The following is a 13,680-nucleotide window of genomic DNA, read 5'->3' on the forward strand; positions in this document are numbered from 1 at the left end:
TCAGGCATATATGGACGATGATTAATCAGTTCAGAATGACACACTCAGCCATTTGATCTTCTTTCATATGTTTAATAAATAATGCCTCCTGTGACTGCTTCCCTTGTCCCCTGCATGATCCTGATGTCTGACTGAGGTGCCAGATGACAGGATTTTTCTCTGCTGTTGCTGTGATTGAGAAGTATGATCATGCAGAATCTTAAAACATTAAAGTGGACCTACACTCTTGTACAGGACAGAAGGAAAACATAGAGAAATGTACCCTGTATGTATTTAGAGAGTTTAGCCTGTCTACTTCCCCTTCATCTGTGTCTTAATGACCACCGTGATTTGACCTCCCAGTTGTCAGCTCAGGAGTCTCCTCTCCCATGGCAGATCTGCTGATGTGTAAACACAGGATGTTAATATGTCTGCTTCCATAATAGCAGGAAGTCTACACCCTACAGATTTATTGTAGGATTTCTATCAGCTGTAACAAAAGAAATGTATTTAAATGTTGTTATGCTGTTGCATATCTTTTAGACCAAAGAAGTTGTTCTGAGTTCAGGTCTGCTTTAAAGAGTCTGAAGCCAATTAAATTACCTCTTTTTCTTGTACAGTTAACTTAAGCATTAAGATCAAAGCTGATTCACCGCATTCCCGGGGCAGAATTTTTCTACCTGGAAGAGGCAGAGCTTTGCGCAGTAACTCTGCCTCTGCTCCAGTCAATCTCCACCTCTCCCTGCCCCTTCCAGTCTTCTTTCACTGAGAGGGGCAGAGATTGACTGGAGGCAGAGCTACTGCGCAAAGCTCTGCCTCCCTCGAGCAGCGAAATCTACGACCTGAAAGTCGTGGAATTTTGCCCCGAGATTTTGGGGGGGAAATACCTTGTTCTGCTGCGGGAATGTGGTGATTCAGCTTTGATCTTCATGCTTAAGTTACCTGTACAAGAAAAAGAGGTAATTTAATTGGCTCCAGACTCTTTCAAGAGACTCTGAAGCGAGTCTAAATTCTCCTTTTTTAACCTGTATTCATGTTAAGCCCCATAAGCCCAGCTAAACCGCCGATATCCCGCGGCAAAACGAGGGGTTAATACCCCCCCCCCCCCCCATCCCCCCTGCAAAATCCACTACTTGGTCGTGGATTTTGCTGCTCATGGAGGCAGAGCTATGAGCTGCAGCTCTGCCTCCATGCGCATCAATCGCCGCATGGATCTCCGCCTCTCCCCACCCCTCTCTGTGAAGTCAGATTGGGAGAGGCGGCAATCAGCAGGGATTGACGCGCTTGAGGCAGAGCTTATGGCTGTAGTTCTGCCTCAATCAGAAAGTGCTCCCCGTGCACCACGGAGGAGATTTGAGGGGTATTAACCCCTCGGTTTGCTGCGGGATAGCGGCTTTAGCTGGGCTTATGGGGCTTAACATGAATACAGGTTAAAAAAGAGAATTTAGACTCGCTTCAGAGTCTCTTTAAGAGCTTTTGCACAGGAGCAGATTTATTAATTCAGGCAGTGTTCAATTGCTGTGATAAATGTACATTCTTCTTTCAGAAAATTGAGGTCCCTACATAGTTTGATGTAATAGTGGCTAATTATCACAGTGATAAAATGTTACAAGTTCTATTTCAAGTTGCTAACCTTTGTTGCTTGTTTTCTATTTTTTTTGTTGCAGGTATGAACCAGACTAAGTTCCGGATAGGAGATCAAGAGTTTGACTCATTACCAGCGCTACTGGAATTTTATAAAATACATTACCTGGACACTACTACATTAATAGAGCCCGTTTCCAAGTCTAAGCAATCTGGAGTGATCCAGAGGCCAGAGGAAGTAGAATATGTACGAGCTCTTTTTGACTTTAATGGCAATGATGATGAAGATCTTCCATTTAAGAAAGGAGACATCCTGAGAATCCGGGATAAGCCTGAGGAGCAGTGGTGGAATGCAGAGGACAGCGACGGAAGACGGGGCATGATACCTGTGCCTTATGTGGAAAAGTACAAGCCTCCCCCATCCTCTGGGTCCGCTCTCATTGGAGGTAACCAGGAAAATTCGCATCCGCAGCCACTGGGCGGGCCGGAGCCAGGGCCCTATGCCCAGCCAAATGTCAACACTCCGCTGCCTAACCTCCAGAATGGGCCCATTTTTGCCAGGGTTATCCAGAAGCGAGTCCCTAATGCCTACGACAAGACAGCCTTGGCTTTGGAGGTATATAATGTGGGCAGCTGTGAAGGAAAATTGCCTTTTAAATTAATTCTTCCTTCAAAATAAGTAATTGCTTAGGTTAGATTAACAGTAGTGGCGGCAACACTTCATGAACTAAAATGGCATTCTGTAGCAAAAGTATCATTTGATTTGCAGTCCACTCTCTAATAACCTGTTTTTTTTTTTGTTTTTTTTTTGTTCTAATGGCATTTGTAGCTTTTTTTGCTTTTACTGATTTTGCTTCTCTTTTAAGGCACATGCCATTTTTTTTTTCCTAACATACTATTTAGCACCTTTTGTCTGTGTAGATTTAAAGCTTGCCATTTAACAATAGTAGATGGCAACCAATGTAGTTTAGTGCCTAGAAGCACATGATGAAATGAAGCAGGTCATTGGTTTGAACTTCTCTGATTAACTGGTCACAACTGTCTCGCTTTGCTTCCTGGGTAAGCTCAGCTGATAAGTTATGTATAGCTCATTCTTCTCATGGATTCTCCCTGCAGGATAAATTATTTTGGGAAAGTGATCATCTGTACAAGCAGCTAAAAGTAAAACACACTGGCTAGGTCTGATCATCTGCATTACAAGCCTCTCTGCCTTAAAGATGCATACTGGGATATATTTAATCTGATAGTTTATACGTGCTTGTAATGGCTGAGGCAGATCATTGAGATGCAGTAAAAGTTAGAGAACCCGAGGTGGGTTTGTCAAATCATTAGGACACAGATGCATGTTCTGTATACAATGACCTCCCTCTGTGTCCTTGCATTGACTACAAAATCCACAGTCCTAAGGCGTCGGAGTCAAGGAGTCTGAGCCATTTTGGGTACTCTGAGTCGGTTTCATAAACGTCGGAGTTGGGAGATTTTTGTACCAACTTCACAGCCCTGCCCAGCAGAACAGATCAATTACCCCTGACAACTGTTGTGCTGCAGGAATTAGAGGCAAGAGATGCCATGTAGTGAAGATGAATGCTGGCTGGTGTGACTTGTATCAGTGCCACTACCACCCAACCACAGCTATAGTGACGGAGCAGGAGTCTACACAGTAGAGGTCTGATCGGTTACTTGGGGTCTGTCATAGGCTCTGTTTGTAACTAAGGTATGTCATGCGGGATCTGGTGTACTGCCTAAATATATTATTTGGGACACATTCCTATCTAATCTTATTTAAAGGGCATACTGCCTAGTTGTCATTTGAGGGATATGCTGCTTTTTTGTGTGGGGGGAAATGTATTTGCTGCCCCGACTGACCTGTTGCCACACGTTATTGTTACTGGCCATGTCTCATCAGGTTGGACCTGCTTGCTTCAAGCGTTCGCCTTGCCGTTATCCCCTTCGTCCCACTGTCCTCTGGGGTTATGTTTCAGTATTTACCAGAGGTGCTATTTTTAGTAGATAAGCAACTGATGGTTGTTGACAGTTCTCCAAAGCTGGCTTACTTTATGCTCTTCTGCCACAATGTAAAATGAATATATATATATATTTTGTTGGCATGGTGTGTACAAATTGTTTGATGTGAATAATTATGATTACTGGTTCAAAAAAGGTCTTTTTGGGGTATTCCCTGTGACATCCAAACCCTATTGATTTCATGTAAAATGAATAGGGTTATGTTCAGGGCTGTGGAGTCAGTACAGAAATCCAGGGATGTGGAGTCGGAGCAATTTTGGGTGCCTGGAGTCGGAGTTGGGAAAAATGCACCGACTCCTAATGAATTTGTAACTGTAATTAAAATAGAAAATATGATAAAAATGTTCTATTTCTCAGATAATAGTCATTAAAAATAATGTGTATATATACAGTAATAGCTGTGCTCAGTCCACACAAATGAAATAAACCAATCAAAAAAGTTTGTGCTGCTTCAAAAAAGCAGTCCCCGTATTTTTAAAGTCAGATATACATATCTGATTGTGACTGTATATATATGTACACAGGAATCTCATATATATATATATATATATATATATATATATATATATATATATATATATATATATATATATATATATATATATATATATATATATATATCTATATATCTAAATATCTATATATCTATGCTGTAAGAATAAAGCCTGATGTGTAGCCATGTCAGTAATAGAGATGGTCAATGAGATGGAAATAATTCTGCATTGATGCTGATTTATGCAAATGTACGCACTATTTGCTCATGAAATCAAATAATTTGATCTGTTAAAATTTGGTTTGGTGACTACAAATTAAAGGGTACCTGAGATGGATGAAAAGTAATCTTTTATACATACCTGGGGCTTCTTTCAGCCTCCTTCAGGCCAATCAGTCCCTCGCTGTCCTCCACCACCTGGATTTTCTGCTACGAGTCCTGGTAATTCAGCCAGTCAGCGCAGTCCGGCCGCGTGCCGCTCCTACAGCCAGGACCATTCTGCAACTGCACAGGTGTAGTATGCTCCTGGCGGCGGAATGTGTGCATGTGCACTACGCCCGACTGGCTCAAGTACCTGGACTCATAGCAGAAGATCCAGGTGGTGGAGGACAACGAAGGACTGATTATCCTGAAAGGGGCTGGAGGAAGCCCCAGGTATGTATAAAACTTTAATTTCATCTGTCTCAGGTTTACTTTGTTACACAGTAGTACTATACTCTACAAATGCAATCCTCACAGAGCTGCAGGGAATCCACTGAGAATGTTGTGCACATTGAACACAGAGGTGTTTATCACCCATAAACCTTGTTCAGATTGTGCATGAAGAATGTGTAATAGAGGAAGAATCTCCTCATTCCCCTGCAGAGTACCTGCACATCACTCTTACATGTACCCACAGTTACATTGCCTAGGGCCTGATAGATGTTCTTTGTTCCGGTTTGTACCTTTTACAAGTACTCTTACCAAAGGACTAGTTTTAGTCTAAAGGGAATAAATATAGTAGTCTACATATCCTTCTCAATTCAGTTGTCTTGTAAAATTCCTAAGCGTTGGCAGTTAAATGATGAATTTCACGTTACATACTTTTAATCAACAAAATTGTAATATGCAAATTAGAGGAGTCAGAGTCAAGGAGTCTGAGTTGGTGAAATACTAAACTGAGGAGTCGGAGTCGGTGGATTTTCGGACCGACTCCACAGCCTCGCGAAATCATCTGATTCAGTTTATGAAACCTCTTACTCCAGGTACCCAAAATTGCTCCGACTCCAACTCCAAAGCCCTGGTTATGTTGTTGACTGGTAATTCCCAGTGGGCAGTCTTCCAGTCCAGGTACAGATATTCATGTATGGGAGTCCCTGTAAGCTTAACTAAGGACAGTAGGAGGGATTTTTCGATCTCTTTTAGTCGCCTATACTTTCCTAGTGGTTTGGGTCACCCCAAGCTGATCGGATACTCGGTAAGCGCAGTAACTAATTCAGTTTAGAATTTACAAATGCTTGAAGTATGTTTTTCACATCTACAGTTTAACCCACAATTTTTTTTACATGTTTTGGATGTGCTTGTCATTGGTACCTGTGTTTGTGTGGGAGAATGAAACTAGTCAGTCTGCAGAAGTTACATTTAAACAAACTTTCCAATGTCATTTCAGAAAAGAAAAAAAAACTGGGGATAGGTTCTCAATGATTCAGGCTTGCATAAAAGCCTAATAAATAGGACAGTGTTGTGTACAGTCCTTCACACCATATCATAACTTGCATGCCTGAATCATGGAAAACACAGCCGCTAGAGTACAATAGAAGTTACTTTCCCTATTTATAGGTTTGGCTAAGACACAAACTGACCAGTAGTTTGGTATGTAAGGACTACTAAAGTTGCGTTGATAGTCTTTGTCTTCCCATGAAAGTTTAAAGTGAGTTTAAACCTCCCATACAAATATTAAAGAGAACCCGAGGTGGGGATCTTAGAACGAAATCCATACAGAGGCTGGGTCTGGCTATAGTGCCCTGCCTCTGTTGCTATTTGAATCCCCCCTAAGTCCCCCCTGCGCTCCACTCTCCCCCGTAAATTACAGCCACGCTGGCGACATGCAACGTGTCGCAGCGGGCTGTATTTACCTCCCTACTGTCACTCACACCGATCCCCCGCCTGGTTCCCTTCCCTCGCCGCTGATTGGAGGGAAGGGACGCGGGCGGGGACTGGCGCTCTGCAGGAGGCGTGGGGGAGCGGCGTGAGTGACATTAGCTAGGTAAACATTGCCCTACAGCGCGGCTATAATTTATGGGCTAGAACGGAGCGCAGGGGGGACTTGGGGGTGGGGGGGGGGATTCAAATAGCAACAGGGGCTGGGCACTATAGCCAGACCCAGCCTCTGTGTCATTCTAAGATCCCCACCTCGGGTTCTCCCTAAGCAGTGCACATAAAATTATGTATCAGCAGTTTTGTATTTGTCCGTGCAAATGCAGCATCTGGTCAGTCCTCCAGCTGCTTATGTTCTGAAGCCGACCATAATGGGGTCTCTACTTGGCCATACGTTCTGGGTCCCTTCATCAGCACTCTGCCTTACAAAGCTGTCAGTCAGTGTGTACTGTATTTTTCAGTCCTTAATACGTACTTTCTCCCCCAAAAGTGTGTGTGTGTGGGGGGGGGGGGGGTAGAGTCCCTGCATTTTGTGGTCCGAAAGTGTCCAAAAAAGGTGTATTATGTGTCGTCCTCCCCTCGTCTCTTCTGTCCCACTGTGTCTCCTGTCGCCAATGTCCTCCTTCCCCTGCGTCTCTTAGGTCTCCTTCCTCCTTTGCATCCACCCATTTGTGCACCCTCAGTGCATATGTTTATGAGAGAAGGTGAGGTACTTATCAATCAGCTGAAGATGCGCAGGATTCCCACAACCAGCTGCAGATCCACACACTCTTCTCGCTCACCAAGACTTGCATCAGCCTGATCCAGCGCCGTGCGGCCAATTAGGTGTGGGAGCTGCAACACACCCATCCAATCACAGCTGCCTGCTATTCTGACTGGAGCCGAAGTTCCCAGATGTGGGTCTTAAGGCCCATCTACACGATACGATTCTTTGTGCGATTTGATTACAATTCTATTTACGATACGATTAAATCCGACATGTCCGATCAGGATTCGAATAGATTGAATTCGATTTGCCATTGCAAAACAATGGCGAATTGAATCTAATCCCGATCTGACATGTTGGATTTAATCGGATCGTAAATAGAATCGTAATCGAATCGTACAAAGAATCGTATCGTGTAGATGGGGCTTAAGGCCTCTTTTCTGCGGACTGTTGATAGGTAGTGAAATGCCTCTCAAACTCACAACTGCTCGCTGCTGCCTGATAAATGCTCACTGCAGCCTGTCAACTGCTTGCTGAACACACAGTTCAACAGTCCATGGAAAGGAGGCCTCAGGCTCCGTCATTGAGCCAATCACCATAAGCAACCTGCGCATGGGTGGGATGGCTTCTAAATCATATTGCCAAGTTGCCAGCTAAATGATGCCTGATTAATACAACCTGTGATTTTAATCTGAGCAGATGAAATAATTCTTGACAATTACTTTCTGTGTATAAGAGTATGAACAACAGTGGGTAGTACTATGGCTGACTTGTATAGGAAGCTGTAAAGGAAGGAAGTTCCTTTGTAGAATAGTTCATGCGCAAATGGATGTGGTCAGTCAGTCGTCCATTCATCTGGAGTTCGGAAACTCAGTCTGGGGAAGCTACAGATGAGGTCTGAGATTCCAAGTTGACTCATATGTTTATCTATAGTTTCCAGTTGGAAATCTGTGTGTCTTTTGTTTCTGCTTCAATTTACAAAGGGCTGAATTATAAGACAGCCACTCTCCTCTCTGCTGATCGTATCCTCCTTTGCTGGTTCAGTGCCCCAGTGACAGCAAGTTTGCTACTTTAGTTCTATAAATTGCAGATCTATCATTAACATTTCATTCGCAGATAGTAATGACTAATTTGGAAACACTATTCTATAGAATTATTCTATTTTTAGCGTGTGGCTGAATAGAACTGAAACATTATACTGTAACAAGTGCAGCCACATTTTTGTAGCGCTTTTCAAATAATATAGAATAGAAATCCCCCCCCCCCCCCCCCCCTCATCATTTCAGCTTGTCATTTTATATTCAGTGTTTTAAAGGGACTCAGAGCTCAAACTATTTAAAAGATTTATACATACCTGGGGCTTCCTCCAGCCGCTCGGATCGCTCCCACGTCGCCGTCCTCCGCTGCCCGCAGCTTTGGGAGCCGGGTCCCCGCACTTCCGTCAGTCGGCTCCAGTCTACGCAGGAGAAGTTCACCCTCTACGTATCGCTCCAGCGGCTACAATACATTCCACATTTGCATCACTCTTACTGTAAAGAGCCCTTTTCTAAATGGCAAAAACCTTTTTCCCTCCATGTGCAGATCATGTCCTTTACTCAAGCCTAGCGGCTAAAATCTCATCTGCAAAACTTTATATATTTCCCTCTGATGTATTCATACATTTTAATTAGATCTCCTCTGTTTTCCAGGTTAAATAAACCCAGTTAATTTTCTGGGAAATGTGACCACCTAAGTCTTTAACCACTTGCGGACCACCCCCAGCCGATGGGCGGCGGCAAAGACTGGGCCTAAACGACCGCAATACGCCCATCGGTGGGGGCGGCGGCGGGCGTGGTTATGCGGCGATCATGTCATTTGTGACGCGATCAGCCGCCGCCGTTTGGAAGCGCCGGCGGGTTACTAGCTACCCGATCATCGGTAACTAAATGTATAATAGGCTTTGTAATGTATACAAAGCCTATTATACAGGCTGCCTCCTGCCCTGGTGGTCCCAGTGTCCGAGGGACCACCAGTGCAGGCTGCAGCCACCCTAGTCTGCACCCAAGCACACTGATTCCCCCCTGCCCCCTGATCGCCCACAGCACCCCTCAGACCCCGCCCACCCCCCCAGACCACTGTTTGCATCCAATCACCCATCAATCACTCCCTGTCACTATCTGTCAACGCTAATTTTTTTTTTTATGCCCTAAACTGCCCCCTGCTCCCTCCTGATCACCCCCCCCCCCCCCCTTGCCCTGTGTACGGTATGCCTCTATCCCCCCTGTAATAATCCACTGATCACCTGTCAATCACCCCGTCACTGCCACCCATCAATCAGCCCCTAACCTGCCCCTTGCGGGCAATCTGATCACCCACCCACACCATCAGATCGCCCAAAGATCCGACGTCAGATCACCTCCCAAGTGCATTGTTTACATCTGCTCTCTCCTCTAAACACCCACTAATTACCCATCAATCACCCCCTGTCACCACCTGTCACTGCTACCCATCAGATCAGACCCCTATCTGCCCCTAGGGCACCCATTCACCCACCCACACCCTCAGAACGACCTCAGACTCCCCCCCCCCCCCCCCCCCCCTGTGTACTGTATACATCTATTCTCCCCTGTCATTCACCTGTCATTCACCACCTGTCACTGCCATTTATCAGATTAGACCCTAACCTGCCTCTTAACCACTTGCCGACCACCCCCGTCCGATGGGCGGCGGCAAAGACTGGGCCTAAACGACCGCAATACGCCCATCGGCGGAGGCGGCGGGTGTGGTTATGCGGCGATCGCGTCATTCGTGACGCGATCGGCGACTGGCTAAATGAGCTTAAAAACCAAATTCTTGGTAAATAGAGGAGGTAGTGGTGGACTTACCTCCTCCAAGTAGACACACGACTGTAGTAAACACAGTCAATATATTTTATTTATGAACTCCAAATATGCAACGCGTTTCGCAGGTTTGATCCCACTTCATCAGGCAATAACGGAGCAATAGCATATGTGGTCAGTAGAAGAGCCAGGCACCTCTGTCAATCACCTTCTGTCACCACCTAGCACACCTGCCCATCAGATCAGGCCCTAATTTGCCCCGTGTGGGCTCCTGATCACTCGGCCAAACCCTCAGATCCCCCTCAGACCCCCTTCCGATCACCTCCCCAGTGCATCGATTGCATCTATTTTACCCTCTAACCACCCCCTGAGACACTCATCAATCACCTCCTGTCACCCCCCTAGCACTCCTATCCATCAGATCAGGCCCAATACAACCTGTCATCTAAGAGGCCACCCTGCTTATGACCGGTTCCACAAAATTTGTCCCCTCGTAGACCACCTGTCATCAAAATTTGCAGATGCTTATACCCCTGAACAGTTATTTTGAAAAATTTGGTTTCCAGACTACTCACGGTTTTGGGCCCGTGAAATGCCAGGGCAGTATATACCCCACAAGTGACCCACAAGTGACCCCATTTTAGAAAAGACACCCCAAGGTATTCTGTTAGGTGTATGACGAGTTCATAGAAGATTTTTTTTTTTTTTTTTTTTTTGTCACAAGTTAGCGGAAATTGATTTTTATTGTTTTTTTTCACAAAGTGTCATTTTTCACTAACTTGTGACAAAAAATAAAATCTTCTATGAACTCGCCATACACCTAACGGAATACCTTGGGGTGTCTTCTTTCTAAAATGGGGTCACTTGTGGGGTTCCTATACTGCCCTGGCATTGTAGGGGCCCTGAACCGTGATGAGTGGTCTAGAATCCAAATGCCTCAAAATGACCTGTGAATAGGAAGTTAGGCCCCTTAGCGCACCTAGGTTGCAAAAAAGTGTCAGAAGTAGTATGTGTTTTGGGGTGTATTTTTACACGTACCCATGCTGGGTGGGAGAAATCTCTCTGTAAATGGACAATTGTGTGTAAAAAAAAAAAAAAAAAAAAAAAAAAAAAAAAAAATCAAATTGTCATTTACAGAGATTTCTCCCACCCAGCATGGGTATGTGTAAAAAATACACCACAAAACACATTATACTACTTCTCCTGAGTACGGCGGTACCACGTGTGGCACTTTTTTGCAACCTAGGTGTGCTAAGGGGCCTAACTTCCTATTCACAGGTCATTTTGAGGCATTTGGATTCTAGACCACTCATCACGGTTCAGGGCCCCTACAATGCCAGGGCAGTATAGGAACCCCACAAGTGACCCCATTTTAGAAACACCCCAAGATATACCGTTAGGAGTATGGTGGTCGCAAGTTAGAAGAAATGGAAACTTTTTTGGGGGGGGGGGGGGTCACAAAGTGTCATTTTCCGCTAACTTGTGCCAAAAATAAAATCTTCTATGAACTCACCATGCCTCTCAGTGAATACTTTGGGATGTCTTCTTTCCAAAATGGGGTCATTTGGGGGGTATTTATACTATCCTGGAATTTTAGCACCTCATGAAACATGTCAGGTGGTCAGAAAAGTCAGAGATGCTTCAAAATGGGAAAATTCACTTTTGGCACCATAGTTTGTAAACGCTATAACTTTTACCCAAACCAATAAATATACACTGAATGGATTTTTTTTTAATCAAAGACATGTAGCACAATACATTAGAACAAAAATGTATATAGAAATGTTACTTTATTTGAAAAATGTCAGCACAGAAAGTAAAAAAATCATTTTTTGACAAAATTCATGTCTTTTTTTTTTTTTTTTTTTTTTTTTTTTGTGTATATAATAAAAACTAAAACTCGCAGCTACAAGCAAATGGCACCAAAAGAAAGCTGTATTAGTGACAAGAAAAAGAGGTAAAATTCATTTAGGTGGTAGGTTGTATGACCGAGCAATAAACCGTGAAAGCTACAGTGGTCTGAATGGAGAAAAAGAGCCTGGTCCTTAAGGGGTAGAAAGACTGTGGTCCTCAAGTGGTTAATCAGTTTTGTTGCTCATCTCTGCACCTGCCTTAAAACTGAAATGCCCTCCTTGTAATACGGTGCACAGAACTGAATTCCATATTCCAGATCCGGCATTACAAGAGAGCTGGACAGATAAAAAAAAATGGGAACATGGCTGGCATCTGTAATGCCACATACATCATTTAGGAAAAGGAGTGACCGCATATGCAGCTCCCCCTTCTTGAAGTTACTGTATCACCTTGATGGTCAGCCTTTAGGAAATCCCAGGACCTGGAGTGGATTATGACAGTGTGAAACATTCACTCGTGATTTCATGAGGGGGAGTGGGAGTTGTACAGAAAGAAGTTGCTTTATTCTAGGAGTTGCAAAGGGGGAATAATCCTGGCTACTTGCATTCTCCAGGCAAAAACTGAAATATTTCAACAGGCTGTTTTTATAAAAATACATTTGCTAATATTAGCAATTCGGCAACAAAAATAGTTACTGCTCAGCTCAGCTCCCTGGTTCCTTCTAATCCAGTGATCTGCAAACTTGGCTCTCCAGCTGCTAAGGAACTTAAAGTCCCACAATGCATTGCCGGAGTGTGACAGCCACAGTCATGATTCATAAAGGCAAATGCAATGTGGGACTTGTAGTTCCTTAACAGCTGGAGAGCCAAGTTTGCAGATCAGTGTTCTAATCTAATCTGCTTGCAGATCAACTCATAGCTTCCACCTCCCAAAATACAGATTTGCAGCCCCTGATCAAGCTGGAAGAGAGAAGGATGGATTGCAATGTAAATCCCATGTAGTGTGCCTTTAAACAACATTGCCAAGAACTGATAAACAAAAATGAAATAAAACAATCAAAAAATAGTTACTTGTGCTGCTTCAATAAAGCAATCACCATAGTTTTAAAGTCAGATATACATATCTGATTGTGACTTTATATACTAAATAACATCTATGCTGTAAGAATAAAGCCTGATGTGTAGCTGTGTCACTAATAGAGATGGTCAATGAGATGGAAATAATTCTGTGTTGATGCTGGTTTATGCAAATGTATGCACTCCCTTTACTCCTCAAATCAAATAATTTTGATATGTTAAAATTTGGGTTGGTGGCTACGAATTTAAAGGGTACCTGTGCCGGATGAAAAGAATTATTTTTTTTATACATACCTGGGCTTCCTCCAGCCCCCTTCAGTGTAATGCACAGAAGAGGTCCAGTGACATCTGGGGATGGTGCACAGGAGAAGGGGAGCAGTGACATCTGGGAGAGGTGCACAGGAGGAGGGGACCAGTGGCATCTGGGGATAGTACACAGGAGGAGGGGGATCAGTGACATCTGGGGATGGTGCACAGAAGAGGTCCAGTGACATCTGGGGAAAGTGCACAGGAGAAGAGGAGCAGTGACATCTGGGGGAGGTGCACAGGAGGAGGGGAGCAGTGGCATCTGGGGATAGTACACAGGAGGAGGGGGATCAGTGACATCTGGGGATGGTGCACAAAAGAGGTCCAGTGACATCTGGGGATGGTGCACAGGAGTAGGGGAGCAGTGACATCTGGGGATGGTGCACAGGAGGGGGGAGCAGTGACATCTGGGGATGGTGCACAGGATGGGGGAGCAGTGACATCTGGGGTTGGTGCACAGGAGGAGGGGAGCAGTGACATCTGGGGATGGTGCACAGGAGGGGGATCAGTGACATCTGGGGATGGTGCACAAAAGAGGTCCAGTGACATCTGGGGATGGTGCACAGGAGTAGGGGAGCAGTGACATCTGGGGATGGTGCACAGGAGTAGGGGAGCAGTGACATCTGGGGATGGTGCACAGGAGGGGGGAGCAGTGACATCTGGGGATGGTGCACAGGAGGAGGGGAGCAGTGACATCTGGGG

At 44.6% G+C, this 13,680-nt stretch overlaps 2 protein-coding genes across 4 annotated transcripts in view; one reads left to right on the forward strand and one right to left on the reverse strand.

Moving 5' to 3' along the window:
• The window catches only part of MALSU1 (mitochondrial assembly of ribosomal large subunit 1), a 53,398-nt gene extending 49,877 nt beyond the window's left edge, over nt 1-3,521 (reverse strand). For both annotated transcript variants that reach the window (XM_068270275.1, XM_068270276.1), the window contains exon 1: nt 3,430-3,521. The gene's annotated coding sequence lies outside the window, so the exon portion shown is untranslated. The remainder of the gene's footprint in view (nt 1-3,429) is intronic.
• The window catches only part of CRK (CRK proto-oncogene, adaptor protein), a 34,822-nt gene that overhangs the window by 8,620 nt on the left and 12,522 nt on the right, over nt 1-13,680 (forward strand). The window contains exon 2 of one of the 2 annotated variants that reach the window (XM_068270272.1): nt 1,647-2,179. In XM_068270272.1, coding sequence (XP_068126373.1) covers nt 1,647-2,179 — 533 coding nt within the window. The remainder of the gene's footprint in view (nt 1-1,646; nt 2,180-13,680) is intronic. The other variant, XM_068270273.1, reaches the window with a different exon arrangement.

The sequence above is a fragment of the Hyperolius riggenbachi genome, chromosome 2 (genome assembly GCF_040937935.1).
Source record: "Hyperolius riggenbachi isolate aHypRig1 chromosome 2, aHypRig1.pri, whole genome shotgun sequence".
NCBI classification, from domain to species: domain Eukaryota; kingdom Metazoa; phylum Chordata; class Amphibia; order Anura; family Hyperoliidae; genus Hyperolius; species Hyperolius riggenbachi.